General features: G+C 36.2%; 1 protein-coding gene across 3 annotated transcripts in view; it reads right to left on the reverse strand.

Moving 5' to 3' along the window:
• Positions 1-26203, reverse strand: part of LOC106069274 (regulator of G-protein signaling 7-like) — a 77563-nt gene that overhangs the window by 50229 nt on the left and 1131 nt on the right. For all 3 annotated transcript variants that reach the window (XM_056022832.1, XM_056022833.1, XM_056022831.1), the window contains exon 2: positions 20607-20974. In XM_056022832.1, coding sequence (XP_055878807.1) covers positions 20607-20726 — 120 coding nt within the window. In that variant the 5' untranslated portion in view covers positions 20727-20974. The remainder of the gene's footprint in view (positions 1-20606; positions 20975-26203) is intronic.

Here is a 26203-nt window from a genome sequence, read left to right on the forward strand (position 1 = left end):
AGATTTGAAGTATTTAAAACTTTAAACTGCACAGATGCCATTTATTATATAACAAAACAAACAAAAAAAGAATGAAAAAAAAAAAAAAAAAAAAACGAGAAAATTTGGGTTAAAGAAATAGCTTGTCATTTAAAAACACACAACTTTTTATCATAAAAACATTGTTGGTCTTTTTCTTTTTTTCGCAATACTATAGTATATACAGTTACACAGTATACATTCCCCTTCCCCCCCTTGAAAAAAAAATGAGTTCGGGACATGTCGCCTTGTAGTCCGTACCAATCTCATACTGTGGGAGGTTTGCGCTAGGGTGGAATAATCTTCACTTCTGAAAGAACATTGGAAACATGTAAAATAGAGACTACGAAAAGGTCAGATTCCTACCTGAGACCACCATACTGACATGCTCTGGCCTCCCCCCCCCCCCACCTCTACATTATAGGCGTGCTGTGCAAATCGCACTGGATGATATTTAGCGGTGTATCTTTTGTTTTTAGTTGGAGTTAGATCTACTATACATTAAATACATCAATTTTCTTGTGTACTAAAAAAATGCATCGATTTTTTTTCTCTCTATAATTGTTTCATTTTGCTTTTTGAACGATATTAAAAAGCACACACACACTTCACACACACACACACATTATAGTGTTAGTACATGACAATAATTATACACACACAAATCCCACACTAAAATCCCAAACCTAAAGGACGAAGTAGCTATTGTTCTTTACACACACACACAAAACATAGATACAATCTTTCCGACACTTAGTTAGTACAGACGCACCAGAGTTGACGGACTTTGAACGCGACATTTAGTGACGTCACGGATAGTGGGGGGTTCAGCTTGTTGATGTGAGTACAGTCGGTGTTAGGACGTCAAGGTGACAGTATCTTATAACGGACAGAGACTCGACTGCGGCCTTTATGTATTCAACTTCGTTCAAGTGTTGGACGGTTTGGACTAACTCCTTCGTCTTGTTATTGTGATAGGTCTTGTTGTTTTAGCAGTTTTAAACACATTTAGTCCTTCGTCTGGTTATTGTGATAGGTCTTGTTGTTTTAGCAGTTTTAAACACATTTAGTCCTTCGTCTGGTTATTGTGATAGGTCTTGTTGTTTTAGTAGTTTTAAACACATTTAGTCCTTCGTCTGGTTATTGTGATAGGTCTTGGTGTTTTAGCAGTTTTAAACACATTTAGTCCTTCGTCTGGTTATTGTGATAGGTCTTGGTGTTTTAGCAGTTTTAAACACATTTAGTCCTTCGTCTGGTTATTGTGATAGGTCTTGGTGTTTTAGCAGTTTTAAACACATTTAGTCCTTCGTCTGGTTATTGTGATAGGTCTTGTTGTTTTAGCAGTTTTAAACACATTTAGTCCTTCGTCTGGTTATTGTGATAGGTCTTGTTGTTTTAGCAGTTTTAAACACATTTAGTCCTTCGCCTTGTTATTGTGATAGGTCTTGGTGTTTTAGTAGTTTTAAACACATTTAGTCCTTTGCCTTGTTATTGTGATAGGTCTTGTTGTTTTAGCAGTTTTAAACACATTTAGTCCTTCGCCTTGTTATTGTGATAGGTCTTGGTGTTTTAGCAGTTTTAAACACATTTAGTCCTTCGCCTTGTTATTGTGATAGGTCTTGGTGTTTTAGTAGTTTTAAACACATTTAGTCCTTTGCCTTGTTATTGTGATAGGTCCTGTTGTTTTAGCAGTTTTAAACACATTTAGTCCTTCGCCTTGTTATTGTGATAGGTCTTGGTGTTTTAGTAGTTTTAAACACATTTAGTCCTTTGCCTTGTTATTGTGATAGGTCTTGGTGTTTTAGCAGTTTTAAACACATTTAGTCCTTCGCCTTGTTATTGTGATAGGTCCTGTTGTTTTAGCAGTTTTAAACACATTTAGTCCTTCGCCTTGTTAGTGTGATAGGTCTTGGTGTTTTAGCAGTTTTAAACACATTTAGTCCTTTGCCTTGTTATTGTGATAGGTCCTGTTGTTTTAGCAGTTTTAAACACATTTAGTCCTTCGCCTTGTTAGTGTGATAGGTCTTGGTGTTTTAGTAGTTTTAAACACATTTAGTCCTTTGCCTTGTTATTGTGATAGGTCTTGGTGTTTTAGCAGTTTTAAACACATTTAGTCCTTTGCCTTGTTATTGTGATAGGTCTTGGTGTTTTAGCAGTTTTAAACACATTTAGTCCTTTGCCTTGTTATTGTGATAGGTCCTGTTGTTTTAGCAGTTTTAAACACACTTAATACGCCCAAGAAACTCAAACATCTACTGAGTAATCAGTCGAGGCCAGACAGCCATCTAACAACTACAAGACCAAAGCTTATTACAATAGCGTTCTTTTTAACCCTTACACTGCTGAGTTTTTTAACAAGAGTGCCTACACAATGGAATTACATCTCTTGTGTTTAGAGGCTAAATTACTAATGGGTAGGGTCTAAAGGGTTAAAGAGCGAATACATGAACATCTAATAATCCAACGAATAATGGAGTGCAGTATTTCAAGTGGCTACGCAGCCCCAGATGTGAACCAAATACAAAAAATGAACATAATATAATGTGACGAAAACATTTCCCGCCAAAACGTCCTGCGTCCAAACGTCCTACTTCGTCCTTTCTCTGCATTTCGATAATTGTTCACTCACACACACAGACACACATAAGGTCACACAAAAACGAGTTTCTTTACAGTTTTGTTTTCTTTCTGTGAGAATTTGTATCTGTAAGGTACAAATAATCTATTTAGAACTTTTCCTGAACTATGCCACCTACTTTCATCGTACTCAGGAAAAGTAATGTGAAGTTCTTCCCCAATGATAAACATTGCTATGATAAACCTAAACATTGCTATGATGAACCTAAACATTGCTATGATGAACCTAAACATTGCTATGATAAACCTAAACATTGCTATGATAAACCTAAACATTGCTATGATGAACCTAGACATTGCTATGATGAACCTAAACTTGCTATGATGAACCTAAACATTGCTATCATAAGCCTAAACAATGCTATGATAAACCTAAACAATGCTATGATAAACCTAAACATTGCTATCATAAACCTAAACATTGCTATGATAAACCTAAACAATGCTATGATGAACCTAAACATTGCTATCATAAACCTAAACATTGCTATCATAAACCTAAACATTGCTATCATAAACCTAAACATTGCTATGATAAACCTAAACATTGCTATGATAAACCTAAACATTGCTATGATGAACCTAAACATTGCTATGATAAACCTAAACATTGCTATGATAAACCTAAACATTGCTATGATAAACCTAAACATTGCTATGATGAACCTAAACATTGCTATGATGAACCTAAACATTGCTATGATGAACCTAAACATTGCTACAATGAAATGAGTCTTTGTAATCCATCGTGTTGGCTATAAAGTACAAAGGCAGCTGGGATGCCTTAGCTCGAGTTTGTAGCAGCGGGCACTCAAGAAGGAAGATAAGATAATCAAGAGGTAGATTTGTATTGTTAATGTTGCCAACTATCTCTATTCATCTCCCTTAGAAAAAACTAAAGGATAATACAAAATTTTGGAGGAAATCTCCACACCATTCACTCCCTTCCCCTTCCAGGCAGTTTCTTTTTTTTTTAAGTGACAGAAAGAGTCCGACTGCCAATGAATCAATACGCGACCATTTTTATCACTAACAGACTTTGTAAGAGAACAGTGACGACTCTATCCACGTTTTATAACGGACCTCCATTCACCAATCGTAAACAAACAACATTTAGCCACGTGATAATATTGCTAAAACAACGAAAACAAAAAATGTCACGTGACAGCCTGTGTGTATTACATAATTTGTATAGAAGAGGATAGAGAATCACGTGGCTAAATGTTGTTTGTTTACGATTGGTGAATGGAGGTCCATTACAGATACAAAACCTTTTTTTTTTTAAAAGTTGTTTTTTTTTTTTTACAGTTTTTTTTTAACACAGGAAATTCCCCCCCCCCCCCCACCAACCTTAAAACCTTTTCGACTGTTATTCAGAAGAAAAACAGAAAGTGATAGCAAGCGTCAGTTCATTGCAATCTGGAATATACACTGGTCAGTTAAATGAGTTAAGAATATAGCGGTCACTATGAATATTGTTACGACGGTCATGTTCACCCATTCCGATCCGTTGAATGTGAACTCATGAAACAGCGGTACGTCTGCCAGTGACCGTCACGTGACAGGATGGATGGTGCGGGAGATACTCCGAGGCGGCCTCCTGAACGAGCCAAACAGAAGAATGAGAGATACATGTATCTATAGAGGTGAACTACGAGGCTGGATGCAGAAGATAGATGACTAGACTAATGGTAAGAAGATAGATTGGTGTCATTAGATAATGGGTGAAAAAAACAACAACCTTGGGCTCAGATAATAGGTTAGAAAAATGGGGGGGGGGGGGGGAAAGATATTAAAAAACGAAAGTTAGACTGGAAGATACAGTAGTTGGTTATAAATGGGTTAGGTACAGTATCTGGTTATAGATGGGTTAGGTACAGTATCTGGTTATAGATGGGTTAGGTACAGTATCTGGTTATAGATGGGTTAGGTACAGTATCTGGTTATAAATGGGTTAGGTACATTATCTGGTTATAAATTGTTTGGTACAGTATCTGGTTATAAATGGGTTAGGTACAGTATCTGGTTATAAATGGGTTAGGTACAGTATCTGGTTATAAATGAGTTAGGTACAGTGTCTGGTTATAAATGGGTTAGGTACAGTATCTATATGTATAATTCTCTTCTTCGCTCAAGAGTTTGGACGAGAAGAAGAAGTAAAGGAAAGATCACTCTCTTATTTCTGGTTTAATTTAATAATTTAACACCTTGAATTAGCGCGGGTTCTATGAAAGTGCGGGGCCCACTGCGGTCACATAGGTTGCAGTGGCCTAAGGCCGCCCCCTCAAAATAGCGGTGTATGCTACGCCGCCGGTCGACTAGTCTGGTTATAAATGGGTTAAGTATAATAGATGGTTAAAAATGGATCAGATATGATAGTTACTAGCAAGAGAGATACATTAAGTGGCTGGTTATTTAAGTTGTAGGTTACGTACTTGATTTTTTATAAAGAAGATATAAATTCTTTTGAGTAAAAGAAAAAAAAAGTGAATTAAATAGTGGTCAGCGTGGTCGAGAGGCTAAGTGCGCTTGAACTTGGCTTGGCTAGCTATGAAAGGGGCTCGAAGTTAGACACCAGCCTAAAGGCAGCACGGAAAAACCTTATCCTAGATACCCCTCTCCCTCCACTGGTCCACAAATGAGATTGGACCTCAAAGCGCTCTGAGCATGCTATAAGCATTGAAAGTAGCGCTATATAAAAGCCATAATTTGTTTATTTATTTATTTTGTTTTATATCGAAAAGGGGTAATAAATTTTACATTACTGGGATATATGATGTAAATGTGGAGTTCTTCCCCTTAGATTTAACCTCGTGCTTGTTTTAAGTACACTGCATACTGTAACACGAAAGCTAATTTAATGACACAATTGTTCAGCGCGAAAGTTTGCTCTCGTCTTATGTCACGAGATCACTACCTTGTCTCGTCTGCTTCTATGTCTCGTCTGCTTCTAAGTCTCGTCTGCTTCTATGTCTTGTCTGCTTCTATTACTCGTCTGCTTCTATGTCTCGTCTGCTGCTATTACTCGTCTGCTTCTATGTCTCGTCTGCTTCTATTACTCGTCTGCTTCTATGTCCCGTCTGCTTCTATGTCCCGTCTGCTTCTACGTCCCGTCTGCTTCTACGTCCCGTCTGCTTCTACGTCCCGTCTGCTTCTATGTCTCGTCTGCTTCTATGTCTCGTCTGCTTCTATGTCCCGTCTGCTTCTACGTCTCGTCTGCTTCTACGTCTCGTCTGCTTCTATGTATCGCCTGCTTCTATGTCTCGTCTGCTTCTATGTCTCGTCGTTGGCAAGTATCATTTAAAAAAACATATATTTTAAAATCCATTTCTCCATTGTGAAGCTGATGTTAGTTTATAACTTCTATTTATCTTTAACTTTATCACATAGATTTTTAATCGGTCGATGATCTTTGTGCACTAGTTAAATATGTCTTATCTTATGAAATACAGACGTTACTTCGAAAAAGAAGATGATTACGTCCTACGCGCCATGCATCTATTCATGCATGTTAACCAATGACTTAAATTCTACCAAATCACTGGGTTTCCTGGCTAGCTCAGGCAACCCATTCCATGCTCTAATAGCACTAGGGAAGAAAGAGAATGTGTACAAATTTGTCCTAGCAAATGAAACGAGGAATGCATGTTTATCTTTGTGTCTTTCTGAGTATTTTATTATGTTTTGTTTTTGTATTTGAAGATTATGGTTCAGTGCTTTATGCATAATTGCTACTTTACTTTTAAGTCTTCTGTCCTGAAGGCTTTCTAAATTTAGTGATTTTTACTAAAGGTGTTACTCTAGTCAAATGTGAATATTCGTTTGTTATGAGTCTAACTTCTCTATTTTGTGATGGGGGAAGGCTGTTATATTGATGAAAGGGCTTTATGACTTCATATTACAAGGTTATAGGGAGTCGTGAAGGATAACTAACTCTTAAGTTATCACGATAGGACTATAAGAGCCAATCGTAGCCGCCGGAGAATCTGTTCTATGAAAGACTAAATCACTAGAATGGTCTTATAATAAAGTTCAACACCTCGTGAAGAACACTGCTGGAACACAGCAAGAGACTAAGTCTTCAAACGAAGTTCTACAACTCGTGCAAACAAAACATGGTCAGGTTGAGCCGTCAATTTGTGCAGCAGTTTACACGTCCAGTAATAACCGCTAGGGGAGAGAAATATCAATATTAAACAATTTTTATTATTTCATTCTCTCCCCTTCGTCTAATGCTCTCCCTTTATTTTATTTTTTTTCCATAACCTCAAAAAAACATTTTCCAATACTTTGCGTTGTGTTTTCCAGTGCTTGATCTAGTTAAGTCCCCTTGCTACCCTTTGAAGTCGGGCAGAATGCAGTGATAAGGTTTGCCTCAGTTTGTATTTGGTCACACATTTGTTATGTCCTGTGAGCAAATCCCTGCAAGACTGACGCACTTGGTGCCAACACTTTAAGTCTGTGAGCACTTTCCATAGTGTCAATAAATAAAGCATCCTTAGACTTGGAGAACAAAGATTAGCGGACGTATTAGTGGTGGGGGCGAGGACCGGGGGTGTACAGATAAAAATAGAGTCTATATTGGAGATTTCAAAACTTAAGATTACAGTGATCTCCTCTTTGTTTACACTTTGCTTTGTTACGATTCAGTCTACGTTCTTTAAGCCATAAAATGCAATAAGAGAAAAAGAATAGAAAGCGATCTTATGAAATGTAGTAGCGATAAATCCAGAGAAACCTAAACAAATGTAAGACCATGAAGATTGGGACAAACTTGGAAATAAATGGACAAATTGAACAAAGTCAAGGGCAGACCAATGCTGCAAACTAAATAATATGAATCACTTGGTGACACAAGCTAAGCAGAAGAGATGTGCTGCCTGGTCGTGTGGTATGCGCTCTGGTCGGTAGTCACGAAGGTCCGGTATTCAAACCTTGCCCGCTGCCATTTTATGGAATTTTTTAAAATACAAGTACGTACCGCCTCTTCCTTTCGATCCCCCAACGATAAACCTTTCAGACAAGTGTTGTTCCCATGAAGAGGGCACTATATCTTAAGACTAATCATACATTGAGATCAAGGGTAGGTCAAACAAAGAGGACGACTTGTTTAGACTAGTCACACATTGAGGCCAAACAAAGAGGGCGTCTTGTTTAGACTAGTCACACCATGAGGTCAAGGGTAGGCCAAACAAAGAGAGTCTTGTTTAGACTAGTAACACATTGAGGTCAAGGGTAGGCCAAACATAGAGGGCGTCTTGTTCAGACTAGTAACACATTGAGGTCAAGGGTAGGCCAAACAAAGAGGGCGCCTTGTTCAGACTAATAACACATTGAGGTCAAGGGTAGGCCAAACAAAGAGGGCGCCTTGTTTAGACTAGTAACACATTGAGGTCAAGGGTAGGCCAAACAAAGAGGGCGCCTTGTTCAGACTAGTAACACATTGAGGTCAAGGGTAGGCCAAACAAAGAGAGTCTTGTTCAGACTAGTAACACATTGAGGTCACGGGTAGGCCAAACAAAGAGGGCGCCTTGTTTAGAATAGTCACACATTGAGGTCAAAGGTGGGTCAAACAAAGCGGACGTCTTGTTTAGACAAGTCACACATTGAGATCAAAGGTAGGCCAAACAAAGCGGGCGTCTTGTTTAGACAAGTCAAACAGTGAGGTCAAGGGTAGGTCAAACAAGGAGGGCGCCTTGTTTAGACTAGTCACCCATTGACCTCAAGGTTGGTCAAACAAAGAGGGCGCTATGTTTAAACTAGTCATACATTGAGAATAAGGGTTGGTCATACGTGTTAATCTTTAAGAGAAGGTGTCGGGGGGAGGGGGGGGGGGAAAGCTTTTGATGATTTAATTTTCCGACTGCCAGGCGCCGAGCATCAAGTTAAAGAAAACTAGAGAAAGATCCAGCAGAGCGTAAACTCTTGTGAATGAAGAGGTCAAAGTTTACTCTTACAGTCTATACAAATAAAGTATAAAGATTAAGAATATTAAAGATTTTAACTTGGGAAAAAATCAATCTTAATAACATTCGTTGTTTTTTTTTTTTAAATTGTTATCGCAAAGGATTTCTATATTATCCATCTTTAAATATTTACTATAGTTAAAAGATGTATGCAAAAAGCTGAAGACCACTTCATGTTTGTAGATCTAATGTTTTATCTTGGCCTCAGCCAAATGCTTCCATCATTGGGACCCACGCTTATATCCTACATAATACAGACGTTACTTCAAAAATATATTAGGCCTATACATAATATAACTTATACCTTATTCAATTAAATAATTTATTTTTAAACCTGGTGCCATCTTATAGATTTGTTTTTCCCTAGATCTGGAATGATTAGGTCTTTGTTCTAATAGTCTACTCAGAATAAAGTAAAGTTGGCTTAGCAGCGGTTCTCAACCTTTTAAGCTCGGCGACCCTTTTTTACAATATACCACTCTGCCGCGACCCCCCCCCCCCCAAAGACACACACAGCAATAGAAGAATAGACAATAACAATCCTTATTTTTGATGGTCTTAGGCGACTCCTGGCAAATCGTCAATCGAACCCAAAAGAGTCGCAACACACAGGTTGAGAACCCCTGGCTTAAGGCATGCTTAGATAAGAACTAACAGATGGAACCAAAATTTTAAATAAGGAATTTCCTAATAACGAGATTTTAACTGAAAAGACAAAAGTCTTCTATTTTGGGAAAGCAATTAAATTGTAAACTTTATTTTATCTAGATCTAGGTAAGGTTGAGATTAGTTTAAAAAATTAGTTCATCATTGAAACTCTCGTGTTATGTTATCATAACGCCTCCAACCTACAGTCTGTTTGTTTTCAGCGCTATAATACATTACATCAGTGATGCCCAAAATACGGCCCGCGGGCCAGATCCGGCCCGCGACATAGTTCCATCCGTCCCGACGAATGTCGATACAAAGAGTAGACACCCCCATCGAAAAATAAAAGGTTTACTTATGTATCTTTACCTACGTTAGGGCCCTCAATTTTTCTTTAATTGATTGGCACCATGACCTTTAACATTAGTGTCTTTATGAAATGTGAATGTACCAGAAAAAAAGAAGACGGATCCTAACAACTTTTTTTTTGAGGAGCATGATAATAAGCCAACATATTTGATGTGTAAAGAAAGTGTGACTGTTTCAAAAAAGAACAACAAATGAACGTCATTATGAAACAAATATGACGTCATTCTTGGGTTGAGCCGCGAATTAAAAAAAATTTGTTAAACTACGTCTAGAGATTGGAGGGTCGATGGGAATATTTACAAAAAAGCGACAAGAAAATGAGTCGGCGTCAAAGCTAGCTACAATGTTGCTCTTATTTTGAGTACAGAAATTAAGCCAATGTCTGACGCGTGAAAAAAATCACTTCAGATAAGCCAATTTCTTAATGTAAGTACTTGCTCCACGGGTTTCTAAATCTAATCGTTTCAAATTCAGGTCAATTGCATTTCGTTTTTTGTTTTGTTTTTTGTGTGTACATTTTCGTTCATGTGGCCCGCAACACGAATGTCAGAAATTAAAATGGCCCGCAGGTCGAATCAGGTTGAGCATCACTGCATTACATAATTATTAGTCTTACAAAGCTTATATGTTGACTTACTCTGTTTGGCAAAAAAGGGGGGGGGGCGTTTACACGTTTTTTTTTTCCCACTTCCCATTCTCGGATCAAGTTTGAAACTTTGCACAATCATTCAATGTCGATGACACCACACGAATAAATGTAAAAAAAAATAATTAATTAATTTTGATTTAGAAAGATAAAATGTTTGTAAATGTTTGACATGTTTCGGATGTTCCTTCAGAGTTGAAGATAATTTACTTCCTAGTCAAAACCTCACGCAGGACGACGGGGATGGAACCCGTGACCATCGATAGATCCGAACAACAGTCAAGCGTGAAAACCGCACGACCCAGCCATCAGATAAAAGGAGATAAATCTTGCAATATTGAGCGCTATGGCAGTTATTGTGCGGTTCATTCCCTTGTATAAGCTTTTTTTTTTATAGTAAATTTTTGTTGTTGCTTGTTTTAGACATAAAGATGGTGTATCCTATAGTCACAACAGAGAAGTGACTGATTTCAATAGGACACACAAGTTCAAGTATCATTGTTTAAAGTTTTACTAGAGCGTTCAATTGATGGCACAGCCATAACTTCAGATCTAAAGAAGGAAAGACTGACTTCTTCTTCTTCTTCTTTTTCATCGTTCTCATTGTTATGTTGGAGTGTTCATATGACTAGACCAATACATGAGATGAACTGCGCAGTGGTTTCCAAATCAGGGAGCTCTCCATGTAGTTTTCTTTCTATTGGGGTGATTTGGGGCCAATGTCTTATACGGGCCTCTTGGTAGAGAGAGCAGTTTTGGAGGACGTGGTCGGCATTTTCTGGTGATACTCCACATGGGCAGATTTCACTGGTTCCAATTTTGAGCTTCCGGAACATGTGTTGTCGCATTCTGTTGTGTCCGGTCCTGAGTCGAAAGATTAGACGTTGGTCTTGTCGGGATAGCTTATAGTAAGCATCATCTTTCTTGTGATTTGGATGGGAGCTCGTCCATTTCTCATTTATTTTATCTACAATTAATTTCTTCATTTCTCCTGGATAGAGTGCAGAATGGGTTGTCTGAGCTAGCCAGGAAAACCAGTGACTTGGCTGAATTTAAGTCATTGGTCAATATGCATGACTAAATGCATGACGCGTAGGACGTAATCATCTTTTTTGAAGTAACGTCTGTATTATATAAGATAAGAAGATAAGACTGACAATATGGAAGATGTTTAAAGTTTTACTAGAGCGTTTAATTGATGGCACAGCCATAACTTCAGATCTAAAGAAGGAAAGACTAACAAAAGGGAAGATGTTTAAAGTTTTACTAGAGCGTTCAATGGATGGCACAGCCATAACTTCAGATCTAAAGAAGGAAAGACTGACAAAAGGGAAGATGTTTAAAGTTTTACTAGAGCGTTCAATGGATGGCACAGCCCTAACTTCAGATCTAAAGAAGGAAAGACTGACAAAAGGGAAGATGTTTAAAGTTTTTCTAGAGCGTTCAATTGATGGCACAGTCATAACATCAGATCTAAAGAAGGAAAGACTTCTTCCCTAGTGCTATTAGAGCATGGAATGGGTTGTCTGAGCTAGCCAGGAAAACCAGTGACTTAGCTGAATTTAAGTCATTGGTCAATATGCATGACTAAATGCATGACGCGTAGGACGTAATCATCTTCTTTTTTGAAGTAACGTCTGTATTATATAAGATAAGAAGATAAGACTGACAATATGGAAGATGTTTAAAGTTTTACTAGAGCGTTCAATGGATGGCACAGCCATAACTTCAGATCTAAAGAAGGAAAGACTGACAAAAGGGAAGATGGAAAGGGACGGAAGTGACCTCGAAAAAGTGCCCCCCCCCCTTTTTCAGACCTTGCGATCTATTGGGCAGATCAGTGGCGTAGTTAGAAATTCGCCATCATTTTGGGGCCCGTGATGGGGGGGGGGCTGCCTTTTGACATTCGACATCATGACACGAGATAATTACTTAACATTTAATATGTATGTAAAAAAAACAAAACAAATTCGAACACTCGTTTGGGGTACAGTCGACAGATCATCTGTGGTGGCCCAACAGTCCAACAAACTAAGGAACAAAAACAGAACAATACACACAGCTGTTAAGTCTAAACGTTTGCTTCTCCGTGAGTGCAAACTACATGCGATAAAAGTCAACAGATGATTTATAAGAAAGGTAACCGCAGGTGGAAAATGTCAGTTGAATACATAATGTTACTACTCAAAGCCTACCTGGCACTAACATCTGGTCAAAGAGAACCGCCAAAGAAGAAAACGGACTCACACTGGCAGATGAACGGGCACGCTACCTGCTACACTTTATCTTAACCAGTAAAGTGGCTTATCAATACCCAGTGGTGGCATCCCTAAGAATGAATTTTTTTATTTACAACTAAATGATTTCAATAATTACGGATGCCCCGAAATTAAAAAAAAAAAAACGCTCCAATAACCGAGAACTGTTTTCCTAAAAACAAAAGCTAGTGAGGTCATTTTTATAACGACTTTAATCCAGACGTTGTTTAAGTGAATCCTTTCGTAAAGGCTAGCTCAAAGGTACAGGCAGTAATCAAAGACAAAATAAAAACATTGTTGATCCGTTGGATTATCAAAAGCAACACTTTTCTTTCAAATCTACATTTTGGCACAGGGGTTTATGTAGTCTACAATTAAAAGTAAGACTAAAAGTTCGCGTATAAATAAACGATTTTCTAGCCATTATGTGTATTTGATGTTAATGTTGCCTGCAAATGCAACGTTTACCTGGCCACTAAAGCTATTGTTCTTTGCCAGGGGATATAACGGTGTTGTTTTGTTGGAATAAAATCGGACTTTCTTTTTATTTGTATTTGTTATGATATCAACAACTTTCCCTTGTACTACAACTCAGTCTCAGCTTCAATGTAACTTTTTTTTTCTCAAATGTTGAGAGATCGAAGATTCTAAAATTTCATTGTTTGTATTGACTCTTTTGTTGGTCCTACAAATACGTACATTAATTAATTCTTACCGTAATGTCTATGCGTGTACATAGCAGAGAAGAAAAGAAAGATAAAAGTAAAAAAATAAGTTTCAAAATACTGATTAAAATTATCTTAATTAACACGTTTTCTATCATACAGTAAATATATGTACCTCGCTAGACGCAAAACACCAACATGCCTTGCACTTAACGTACATTCTGTTACTAGCAAGTCGCAAAATTCAGGCATTCTATAGAATGTCTAGGCGTTTTTAGACAAAGTGGGAAATGTCTAGATTTCCTACATTGCCTAGACATTGTACAGAATTGACTAAAACGATAACTGCATTTCCTACATTGCTAGATTTTGAATAGAATTTGTCTAGAAAAAATATGTATACATAAAACAAAAACACAAATACAAAATTAGAAAAAAAAAAAAACTGATGGTACGTTCGATTATACAAGAACAACTAAGCACTACGTCAGAATCGAGCACTGTACTGTTGTTTTCATATTTGACTTGTTTCTTCAGAATTGAAGGTTATAACATCCCAGCCCGAACCACCCGCAAGACGCCTGGGATGACAGCGGGTAGGGTTCGAACCCGAGACCATCAAGAAGACAGTCCAGAGCGACACCACACGACCAGGGCGCCATCCTTGTCAGTGTTAAGAATCTGTTCTCACGACATGACACTATTTAAAAAAAAATCACTTCACTGGGCTTATAAGATCATGTTACCATTTCGGCATTAGGCAATGTGCGGTAGCCTAGTTTTTTATGCCTAAGGTCGGAACTGATGTTGCTAATTACTTTTGTTACCATTGCAACTTGTTTACTCTCTGTTTACATACAGTGTACGCTACGACCTATGAAACCATATACATGGCTAGCTCTTTACAAACCGGTCCTATTTATGTCACAGTGACAAAGAAAAACAAGCAAAGTATTTTTTTTTAAATCCTTTAAAAATAAAAAGAAAAGTTGATCTAAGGGAAAGAACTCCGTGTCCCTAAATTGCAGAAGTTATTTCCCTTATTAGATATCATCAGACAAAATAGTTTAGTACCTATAATTAATTAACTAATTGGTTAATTTTTTAAAACTGATTCATGTTTTTTTAGTTACATTAAATAATTGTTTAAACTTGATCCGGGAATGGGTGCGGGGAAGTTACGTATTTAATTATCTAGGTGGGGGGGGGGGGGGCGAAACCCTACATAATTAGCCGTATATGTTAATACTAGAGCATTAATTTACCTTGTTGGTATCGAACGAAATAATGAATTACCAGTAATTAATTGATTAATTTGTTTTATTAAATTCATGTCTTGTCTATACCAATAAATAATTGTGATAAAGTTTCAACTTGATTCAAGAATGGTTGTGGGGAAAAAAACGTGTAAAAACTTTTAACAGAGACTAGACAGACAGACAGACAGACGGAGTGACTTGATATTAGAGGCGCACAAAAACTCTACTGCTCTAACATCACATCTACAGCCCGGATTTCAATGACAATTAGCCCGAAAAGAACCCCCGAAAAAAAACAAAAAAATTCAATTATTTTCAGGAATTAAAATATGTACCGATGGATCAATAATAGCAATTAACAGTTCCGTGTCCATGCCATTAGTATCAATGCTTTTTGCCCCTCCATTGTTACCCGTCTAGCAGCCGTGTCAACTGAAGAGACCACATCTAACGGGCATGGCGTTGTCTTTGACTGTGCAACTTGATGAAAGAGTGGAATGGCAGCCTTACAGCTGATTGGATGTAATTCGACGCTTCACGGCATGTGCATGTATTTTTAATTCTTAAATCCCCTTCCCTACGCTTTTTTTTTTTACCAAAGACAAGACGATTACATACACACTTGTGTTCAGCTTACAGTAGTCGATTACGTCTTTGTTTTATATCAGGCTCGTATCGATTATTTGCCGTGGCGTCGATTGCTATGCGATATTCCGCCATTGAAGAGCACAAAGACAGAGAAATGTATGGGCAGACAACTACAAGAGAAGTGCTTTCATTAAAAGGTACTGGCAGGCTTGCAATCATGAGTTACTGCCCTCTTGATCTGTATTCTTTTATTCGAGAGTTATATTCTTCCTGCCGTCCCTACACGTTGGCCATAAAAGAATAATTGATGCTGCTATCTTTTTGCTTGACCCCCAACGAACAAAGAAATGGTGCCAACTCTTAAACAACATTGGACAACTAGAGACGTGACTAATCAGAGGAACAAATTATAATAGCTAGCTAAGGAGGCGAGAGGCCAACAAGTGAATTCAAAGAACTCTTACACTTTTATGTTTGTAAATTAGACTCCCGGTATCATGTTCATTTGTAATAGCAAGTCTCTCAGCATGGTCAACCTAAACAGCCTGGTCAACCTAAACAACATGATCAAGATAGCTATCATCACAAAAGAAGGTCAACATGACTACGATAAACACAGGCCATATTCACGATCCCCAAAATGACCAGTACAACCAACTTGACCAGTACAACCAATTAGACCAGTACAACCAACTTGACCAGTACAACTTACTTAACCAAAACAACCAACTTGACCAGTAAAACCTACTTAACCAAAACAACCAACTTGACCAGTACAACCAACTTAACCAAAACAAACAACTTAACCAGTACAACTTACTTAACCAAAACAACCAACTTGACCAGTACAGCCTACTTAACCAAAACAACCAACTTGACCAGTACAACTTACTTAACCAAAACAACCAACTTGACCAGTACGACCAACTTGACCAGTACAACCAACTTAACCAGTACAACCAATACTGCCAACATGACCAATGCAGCCGATATGACCAGTGCAACGAATATCACCTTTACAATCAGTATGACCAGCACAACTAATATGACCAGTAAAATCAACACAATCAGAGTACTGATCTACTTCTGGACTATAGAAAAATATTTTAAAACCCGTATCCAGAAAGCAATACACAGAAGTGTAGGCGTTAGCGTTATCTTGACCTTTCCCTCATTTATGCAGATGAGGAAATTAGTATTGCCACTCAATAATGTTTTCTCAAAAAAAAATTACTTTTAAAAAAAGCTTACATACGGGTAAGAACTGCACATTTACACATATTTCTCAATACTTGTCATATTTCTACGAACAACACAATTAATTATCATTAATTAATTGGTAAATTTTTTTTTATTGATTAATGTTTTGTTAGGGACAATCAATAACTTGCTCAGTTTCAACTTGACTCGAGGATGGGAAGTGATAGAAATAGCGTGTACAAAATGTGTCCCAGACACACGACAGACAAACGACAGACAGACGGAGTGAGATGATATAAGCTTTGTTAAAAGAAGACCACTGGTCAAGTCCTCCATGTAAAGAAACAAGAATGTACGTGGCTTTCAATCAGAACGCCTTTTAAAATCAGATCTTGTCAAGAGTTTGCCGGTATTCAAAGCTTTATGAACAACTGCTATACATGGTCAGTGGCGTAGCTTGGAATTTTATTCGGCCGCCACATGTTTTGTAGTTGTGTACTAGCAATCTGACTCACAATTTAAAAAAAAATTGTTTATCTGCTTTAAAAGTAAAGCCAGTCCTCGATGTCATGGTAAAGCTTGTAGAATGTTTGTACAACATTGATATCTTTATATATTCCTGAGCAGTTTTTCTTTTCAATATTTCAATAATGAAACTGAGATTTAAAAAAAAAAGGTTTCACGGATAACAATCACAGTTCAGTTTAGAATAACTTCGATCCACTTTAACTAGATTGCAAAAAAAAAAAATTAAACGACTCAAAGCTTCATACTTCGCCTCAGTTTGATTTGACATCATTAAACCCCAGTTTAATTTTTTTTTAATTTATGGCCCGCTAAAATTTTCAATTCAAGTATTTGGCCCGCTCACCAAAACAGTCTGCCCATCATTAGGCTAGTCTCAGTTACTATAACATTGAAGATGTTATTCCTGTAAAAGCCTAGCAGCAACTGTTGAATTATCTCTAAGCTACTGTCTCGCTTTGAATTTCTGTCGTCATAGTTGTGCGTTCACTAGCACTGGCCCTAAGTGCGTCTCTACACTACTAAACTATTGTTTGCTGGCTGCTCTGTTGTATGTGTGTCCTTTTTTAAAAAAAAAAAAAGGGGGGGGGGGGCGTTTTATATAAAACTTAAATGTAGGCCTAATTAATTTTTGGTTAGGTGTTGCTCATTGATCTCTCATGAAATAGCGGGAAGGTTGGAATGTCTTCAACACGACGTGTTGAAAAAAAAAACTAGCTTCAGAGCCCGGGCTTCACATGATGAACACACAGCGGTTTGAAACGTTAGCCAAGATCAACATTAGCAGAAGCCATTCTCTCTTGCAAAGTGTTAACCTTTCAAGTCTGTCATTGAAACACAAAAGTGCATCATACAGTGCATCGTATCAATCTGGCCGGGGGGGAGGAGGGTTAAACCTTACGTCATCACGCAGAGTCATGTGAATAATCTCCATCATTCATGCACGAGTGTAAACAGAACACTATCACGTGACCTATTTGTCTTGTGTGAGTCGCCTAGGAGACATTTTTTTAAATAAAAATTGCTTTTATAAAAACCCAATTTTCATGCTTTTAGCCTGCTCAGTGCACTCCGGTCCAATCTCTTTGTGTGGGCCAGTAAGAAGGGGAGGTACCTGAGAGAAGGTTTCCCGTGCTGCCTTTAGGCGCTCAGCAAACACAATTCTGCTCTAGACGGGATTTGATCTCGAGCCATAAGCATAGCTAGTCGACACTACATTTTATACCGAAAGCTATCTATGAATAGCTTTTCTGACATGAAAAGCTCCAAATAGAAATGTATACTTTTGTGTTGAGAACTTTTATTTTCAATAGCCAATATTTACTTACTATAACAACTATGAAAAGGTGAAAATCAAACCATATGCTACAAGTGAATTACATGGATCATTCGAAAGGATTAATGATTTTTTTTTGTAGGTTAGGCTAATTCATCGATATTTGATCTCTATGGCAAAACAGTTCAAACACTCAATAAAATCTATAGATTAAATGGAGCAGTTTACAATTTTAATCAATCCAAAAGTAAAAACAGTTGATCACAATTTATTTGAGCTCTATTCTTAGCGCCAGGGGAGTTAACATAGTCGGTCCAACCGGTTATTTTGGTAGATAGCTCTAGAAGTTGAAATAAGGTTCGACAACTAGGTAGAAACTAGGTAGCAGACGATGAACTCGGATGCCGGAAGTGTGAAACGTTTGGGTCAACCAAAAAGTAGTATCAAAACAAAGCACAGACTTTTTATTTTTTAATCTCCCATAGAGTGAGATTATAACACACAAAAAAACAAGCAAAAGAAAGAAGACTTTTTTAAAAAACAAAGCTCAATTAACAAAAAGAACCGCTAATTACTGCCAACTATATGATGAAAATGGCAGGGTTTGACTTCCTTTCTGCTAAATAAAACACCATTACTTAGTACTAATTCATTAACTAATTTTATTTTTTTTATTAATTCGTGTTTTGTCATCGACTATGAATAATTATGCAAAATTTTCCGAGAATGGGAAGTGGGAGAAAAAACAAGTCAAAACGAATAAAGGGGATTAAATCCAAATATACATCCACATCTCTCATTAAGTAGCAGTTATTTCCCTTATTTCGTTATCAAACAAAATAATTAATCACCAAAAGTTAATTAACTAATTGAATTATTATTGTTATTATTGATTCATTTCTTGTCAGGTAAAATGAATAATTTTTAAAATGTTTAACTTGATCCGAGAATGGGAAATGGGAAAAAAAAAGTATCAATCTTTTTACCAGGCTATTAGACAGACAGACAGACATAGTGAGCTGAAATAAGCTTTATAAAAAATAGATACTTCAGAAGAGCAGACATTGATACTTCTAAAATGGCAATCATGGCGAAATATAATGTCATGACTTTATGCGCCCAAAGTTGCTCTATGTCTATTTGACACATCAGCAATCTATAGGCCATATCGTGTCCATTCTGTCTTCCAAAAATCACAACCCCTGACATTCTATGCAGATGACTTGGGCACATTTTGAGCATGTACTTAGCGGAACACTTTGCTTATTGTATTTTAGAGAAGATTAAGTCACGTAGTGGCCTACTAGTTCAGTATTCCAGTAGTTTGTGGCCTCCTCGCTGAACAGTAGGCTTCCGCGGAACACAGTTTGGGAAACACTGTTGTAAAATTTACAGAACTGATTTTTTTAAAGTTTCTAATCAAATATAGTTTTTCTGCTTAACTACGGTGGCTTTAATTTTTTTTTTTTGGCTCAAAATCTTGACTCTTTAATAACACCTAAAAAATATGTGTAAACATCTATACCATCTATGAAACACCAAAGCATTTAACGTCATACAGTGCGACACATATAACTATAGCTCCGCGCGCTGAAATGGCGTGATGCTCTTTTCCGTGGGTGTCATTACCACAAGGAACGAGTCTTCACGAGACCAAATCGTCACAGAAGGCCTGAACACTGACCTGCGACGTCGCGACCTGTGGGCGGTTTGGACCAATAGCTTGTTGCCACATCGTACAGACCTCTGACGGCCTCTACACTGACCTGCGACGTCACAACCTGTGGGCAGTTTAGACCAATAGCTTGTTGCCACGTACAGACCTCTGACGGCCTCTACACTGACCTGCGACGTCGCAACCAGTGGGCGGTTCGGACCAATAGCTTGTTGCCACGTCACAGGTCTGCACGACGTGGCAAAGAGCTATTGGTCTCCTCTGCCAACAGGTTGCGACGTCGCAGTGTTGAGGCCTACTACAACGAAGCCTATGACTTAACTCTTTCTCTCCGTAATTATTTACCACATTCTGGTGGAATCGACGTTGGTATCGTCAGTTCGGAGAGAATGAGTTAATCCAGATTAATCAGCATGCACCATTTGGTTAACTGGTCGAGATTAACAAGCACCACTAGGTTAACAATACGCATGGGACGTCAAAATCCTTTTTTTTTTTAAGGGGCGTGTCTCTTATAAGATCATTTGAAATGCAAATTTAAAAGTTTTTTTGAAGGGCCATGTCTCTTATAAGATCATTTGAAATGCAAATTGAAACGTTTTTTTTTTTGAAGGGGCATGTCTCTTATAAGATCATTTGAAATGTAAATTGAAACGTTTTTTTGAAGGGGCATGTCTCTTATAAGATCATTTGAAATGCAATTTTAAAAGGTTTTTGAAGGGCCATGTCTCTTATAAGATCATTTGAAATGCAAATTGAAACGTTTTTTTGAAGGGGCATGTCCCTTATAAGATCATTTGAAATGCAAATTTAAAAGTTTTTTTGACGGGGCATGTCTCTTATAAGATCATTTGAAATGCAAATTACTTTCCTTACCTTTTTGTAGACCAGGTAATTTGGGTTGTCTTCGTGGGTATGCTGACCATTCCCTTGTGGACTGGCCACAGACGTAGGCAGCGAGTCGGTCCTCCTGCTGCTGTTGTGCCTGTGTGCCATCCTGTTCCTGACCTGATCCTGTAGCCTCAACTTGGCTTTTGGGCGGGACTCACAAAAGTGGAAGAAAAAGATTTTCCGGGCGTTGTTGTGAATTTTTGATTGGAGTTTAAGCCACTCAAGCTTGTCAAGAGTTGAGTCCCTTTATGTCCTGACCATGTACAGAATAGTCATTTGACTCAGCAAAACATAATTTCACGCAACATTAAGATAGTGAAACAGTGGTTCGATTCTCTGGAATGCATATTGCACTAAACAGCCACAAAAAAAAAAAAAAAAAAAAAAAAACTCTCGGTTATTTTCTTCAACTACATAGGCAAGTGCAAATATTTTTTTTTTCCTCTGACAAATGACCAATCACTAGCACCTTTTCTTTCTGTTAGTTTACTAACCTTTACTTAAAGCAAACCATTTCTTAGATAAATGTATTCGATGGAAACACGTGTATGTTTTAAAATCTGACATTCATTGACATTAAACTTTTATTTCCCACTATTCTAAGGGGCGGTTACTCTCGTGAAATATTCAACTTCCAGGCTCGTGGATTAATGTCATATTTCACAGCCACGCTCCCTCCCCCCCCCCCCCCTTTTCCATTTTTTCTCCCGTTCCTTATTGATCCGTTTATCACGTTGGGTCTTGGGACCAGTGTGTCGGTGCGCGCCACTTCAGGGCTACATCGTGTGAACCAGAATGTTCATCTGAACGCGCGAGTGGTGAGGGCTTAATGAACAGAAGCCTACGTTCGACATCCACTTCAGTGTGACACTATCAACAATTTTGTGGACCTATCGAGATGCCCATATATTTGTACGTGTTGAGATCCAATGCACCCCCACCCCAAACATATTTTTTTTTACTGCACTATTTTTTTCAGTTCATTAACTCTTTCTCTCCGTAATTATTTACACATTCTGGTGGAATCAACGCTGGTATCGTCAGCTCGGAGAGAAAGAGTTAAGAAATCTTGACGCTTATTACCAGACAACGTTTGATTTTTATTTTATTTTTTTTGGTATATATACAATGATCGTATAGAATGGATCTTTGCTTTTCAAGGGGCTATTTATAATTACAAAAAAAAAAAAAAAACAAGAACTGATCTAGCATTTTTTTAGAAGTGGCCTAAAAACTAAAACCGTCCACAATGTTATTCTTACAGTAGTTACGCTGAGGTGGTCAATTGTAGTCAAACTGAACTTCCATTTGATTGGACCAATAACAATTATCTTATCTTATAAAAGGCTGGGATTGGAGACATAAAGGGGGTTAGGGACTCAGAAAGCAGAAGGTGTGTTTTGAGTTATTGTTCTTTGCAGCTTTAGCTTTTCAGCTTATTGGGCAGCCATTTTGTAGGCCTACACAAAAAACCCAACCTAACAAAAAATATCCAGAAATACAATAAAAAAAAAGAGTATACATTCAGAGAGGACTAAGTATTAATCATTCACTTAGGTAGAACTGTTCTCTATAACTGAGACAAAAGTATTTTGAATGTGTTGAAATATGTTCCAAATATCTAAAACAATAAACTCAGAATGCTAATACCATCAGAGAGGACTATGTATTAATCATTCACTTAGGTAGAACTGTTCTCTATAACTAAGCCACAAGTATTTTAAATGTGGTGAAATATGTTCCAAATATCTAAAACAATAAACCCAAAATGCTAATACCATCAGAGAGGACTATGTATTAATCATTCACTTAGGTAGAACTGTTCTCTATAACTGAGCCAAAAGTATTTTGAATGTGTTGAAATATATCTAAAACAATAAACCCAGAATGCTAATGTATATTTTTCTAACAAAAGAAGGTCTTTAAACTAAAATTTAAAAGTTTATAACCCAAGAAATTTAGTTCTAAATCTAAACTAAATAAAAAAATAAAAAAAAGCAAAAAAAAAAAAAAAAAAAACATAATTTAAGCAAAAAAAGTTTATAAAGAAATAACAATTTAGTTATATTTCATCAATTTTTTTTTCATATAGATTTATAAGAATATAGAACAATGGAATTGGTATTTTATTTTGTAATCTATGCAATGCAAATAAATGTCACCATAAAATCCTCAAGAGCAAGGAATGCTGAACAAAACAATGGTATTAAATATTGTTTTCGATTGCACAATGTACATACTTTTGGCTTGCTAGTTGTTTCTTATTATTTTTAAAAGTAAGGTAAATTTTTAAAACAAAAAAATAAATAAATTATTTAGCGTGAAATGATGTGGGAGTTATGTCAGGAAAATTAGTCAAATCAACATTCAAAACAATATAAACAATTATTATTCAGCTGACATTCACTAATAGCAACAAACTAATTCTATTTTTTTTTTTTTTAATCTAAAATATTAGTTCCGTCAATCTAGTCAATAGTAGCAACACATGTTTCAAAGTGTTTTGTTAAAAAAGAATCCAATTACACTTCAGAACAACTAGAAAACCTTAACAGATGTTAAATTAGTGCCCATTACAGATGGGTGGAGAGGTTATTTATTAGATATAAGTGGACAGTTACCCATTAAATATATAAGTTGACAAGTATCCATAAAATATGAATGGACAGGCGAGGGTATCCCTCAGTGACATTTGGACACAGTGACTGGATTTAAGAGTGTACTTGAATCCCAAGTCAAATGCCTACAATTACCAAGAATCAGATCCAAGACATTTCTATTCAGTAATCTAGCATGGAGCTATTTAAACCACAATGTCAGTTCTGATCATTCTGTTATATAACCAATGATTAAAATTACACCCAGAAGATCAATTTAGAACTTATCAAGAATGTACTAAAAAATATGAAGACTTTTTTCTCAAACTCTTTTTATATCACGAAAAATTCAGGTAAGATATCCTGGAGTGTTATTCTTATAATATACACACGTGTCACTGTTAAAACTAAAGGTCTTTTTTTCAAACCTATCCATAATTATGTATGGCAATGAAAGCCATCATGTAAATGTCTAAGGAAATTAACTTATTATCTTATCTTATCCTTTATTATTATTAATTATATTAATTATTCTGTGTGACTGGACAGTTTAAAACAATGTCTTATATAATATGTCTTATATGTTTCAACTATGGGAGTCTTATCTCTTTAGCCAAACACAGTTGATCAGTTTAAGCATTGTTTTTTTTTTCTTACTTAATAGTTTTATTAATATTTGTTCCGAGCTGGTAAACTAAAGGTAGTTGAACTCAATGTATTGAAATCCAGATTTTTATAAGTTTCTATGCAGTAAATATTGTTTTAAATTCCTAATATTCAACACAAGGAAATTTTAAAACTATATCATTCAGAACCTGATGACATCAGGATACTGGTAACATGTTTATTATACAATCTTCAATTATATTAAAGTAATACAAGCACTTCCATGAAGTTTCATATATTGAAAGCTATACAATGTAAATGTATACATATATTTCCCATTAATCTCATACAGACAACATGCTTCACTATATTCAAGAAGAACATTAAGACCTATCTGTTTCAAACTTTTGTAGATTAGTTTTGTCATTTTAGCGCTCTATAAATTAAAGCATTATCATTACTATTTGATTATTTCTTTGTATTTCTTTATTTATATGGAGATACACATTTGACAGATTTGCCAATGAGTGAGCTAAACAATTGCAGTAGATTTTTTATTTATATGTTGTTGTTTTTTATTTAGATCAAAAAGAATTTAATTTATTACATTAGAAAATAAATAAATAAATAAATTAACTTTATCAATGACTTTTTGAGGATAATGTTTTATTTACCAAAAAAGTAGTTCTTGTTCTATTATTAATATAGAGTAGTTATGGTTCCTGAACAATTTTATCATTGTAAAATATTTGTAAACTGTTTAACATGTTTCTAATGCTCCTTCAGAGTTGAAGATAATCTACATCCTAGCCCAAAACGCCCACATTATCAATGTGATAAACATCTGAAAGGCTTGAATCCTAAAGTGACAGAGTGCAATCAAATTTGTGAAATATTATTCAGTTAAGTTTTATATTTCTTTAATAGTGCACTATTTATAATAGTGTATGAAGCTTATTCAGTTTCATAATATAGAAAAATAGCTGGAAGGCTTCCTGGTCATGTGGTAGGCCCTTCACACTATTACCATGATGGTACAGAGTTCGAACCCAGCTGACTGCCATCCCTGGCATTCATGCAAGAGGTTTGGGTAGGATGTAATAATTCTCACTTCTGAAAGAACATTTAAAATGTATAAAACAAAACAAATTTGAATAATTTTTAAATGTCTTGAATGTGATCACTTGTATTTTATCACTCTCCTTCACCTGTCCATACATCTTTTCTTTTTCTTTATTCAACCCACTGTGTGTGCGTCTAGAGGGATAATCTTGGCCAATAAATCATGACAATGTGTCTGGACCTTTATCGCTTTTATCAAAGTGAACGGGGACAGAGGGACTGGTCTCTAATAGGGAGGTTAGAGTTAAGGTTGAATGCGAAGCCTTAGCAGCAAGAAATGAAATGGGACTTCATATCTTTATATTTTTCCTGATAAATAGCAAAATTATTTAAAGTTTTTAAAAAATTATTCCAATTTTGAGTGTAATGATTTTATTATGAAAAATCAAGATCAGCAGTTTTCAATCTTTTTATTTCTGCGCCCTTTTTTATCATTCTCCAATATGCGGCGACCCAAACAAAAAAAAACAGAAGTCTAAGTATCTGTGCTTTTGATAATGTTAAAAAACAGTTCACATAATGTAAACATTTGATATGCATTGCCAAAGTTTTAGGTTTAATCACTAACCAATGGTCATTATATTCTTGAAATAAATATTTCTCACTATGATTAAATTATAAATAAATAAAATCGCATCTTTGTGACATGCATTTATTTACTATTTATTTCTTATTCACCATTTTTATGTTGCATACTAATGTGACTATTTTTCTTTTAAAAAAGCATGACGTAAGATACGCAGTTATAAAATCCATAATTTCAATAGTCTTAGACGACCCTTGGCAAATCGTCATTCAACCCCCCAGGGGGTCGCGATCCACAGGTTGAGAACCCCTGCTCTAGATGGAGGTGATGATTTACCATCATACAGTCTTAGTTTGTTGTGATAGTTTATGAAATATTCTGTCATATTTTTTAACTGTAATCCTTTAATGAGTTTTTGGGTTTCATCTTCTATCATCATAATACTTAGCTACTTTATTATTAGTATAGTCAATTTCTTAATATTTCCTTTTGTAGTTTTAAATGAATGTTTGTGTTCGAAGCATTTGTTATTTATAATTAAAGATGAGATGGCTAAGATAATAAACATTACATTAATGAGTCTCTTGTGTTTATATTTTTTTATTTTTATTTATTTTTATTTATTTTTATTCAATAAGCTTTAAGCAATCTTTCTAGAAAGAACATAGATCTATCACACTAGCTCAAATTTCTTTCAGTATGGCAGGGGTTGATAATGCTAACTGTTTTTT

Source organism: Biomphalaria glabrata, chromosome 3 (assembly GCF_947242115.1).
Source record: "Biomphalaria glabrata chromosome 3, xgBioGlab47.1, whole genome shotgun sequence".
In the NCBI taxonomy this organism is placed as follows: domain Eukaryota; kingdom Metazoa; phylum Mollusca; class Gastropoda; family Planorbidae; genus Biomphalaria; species Biomphalaria glabrata.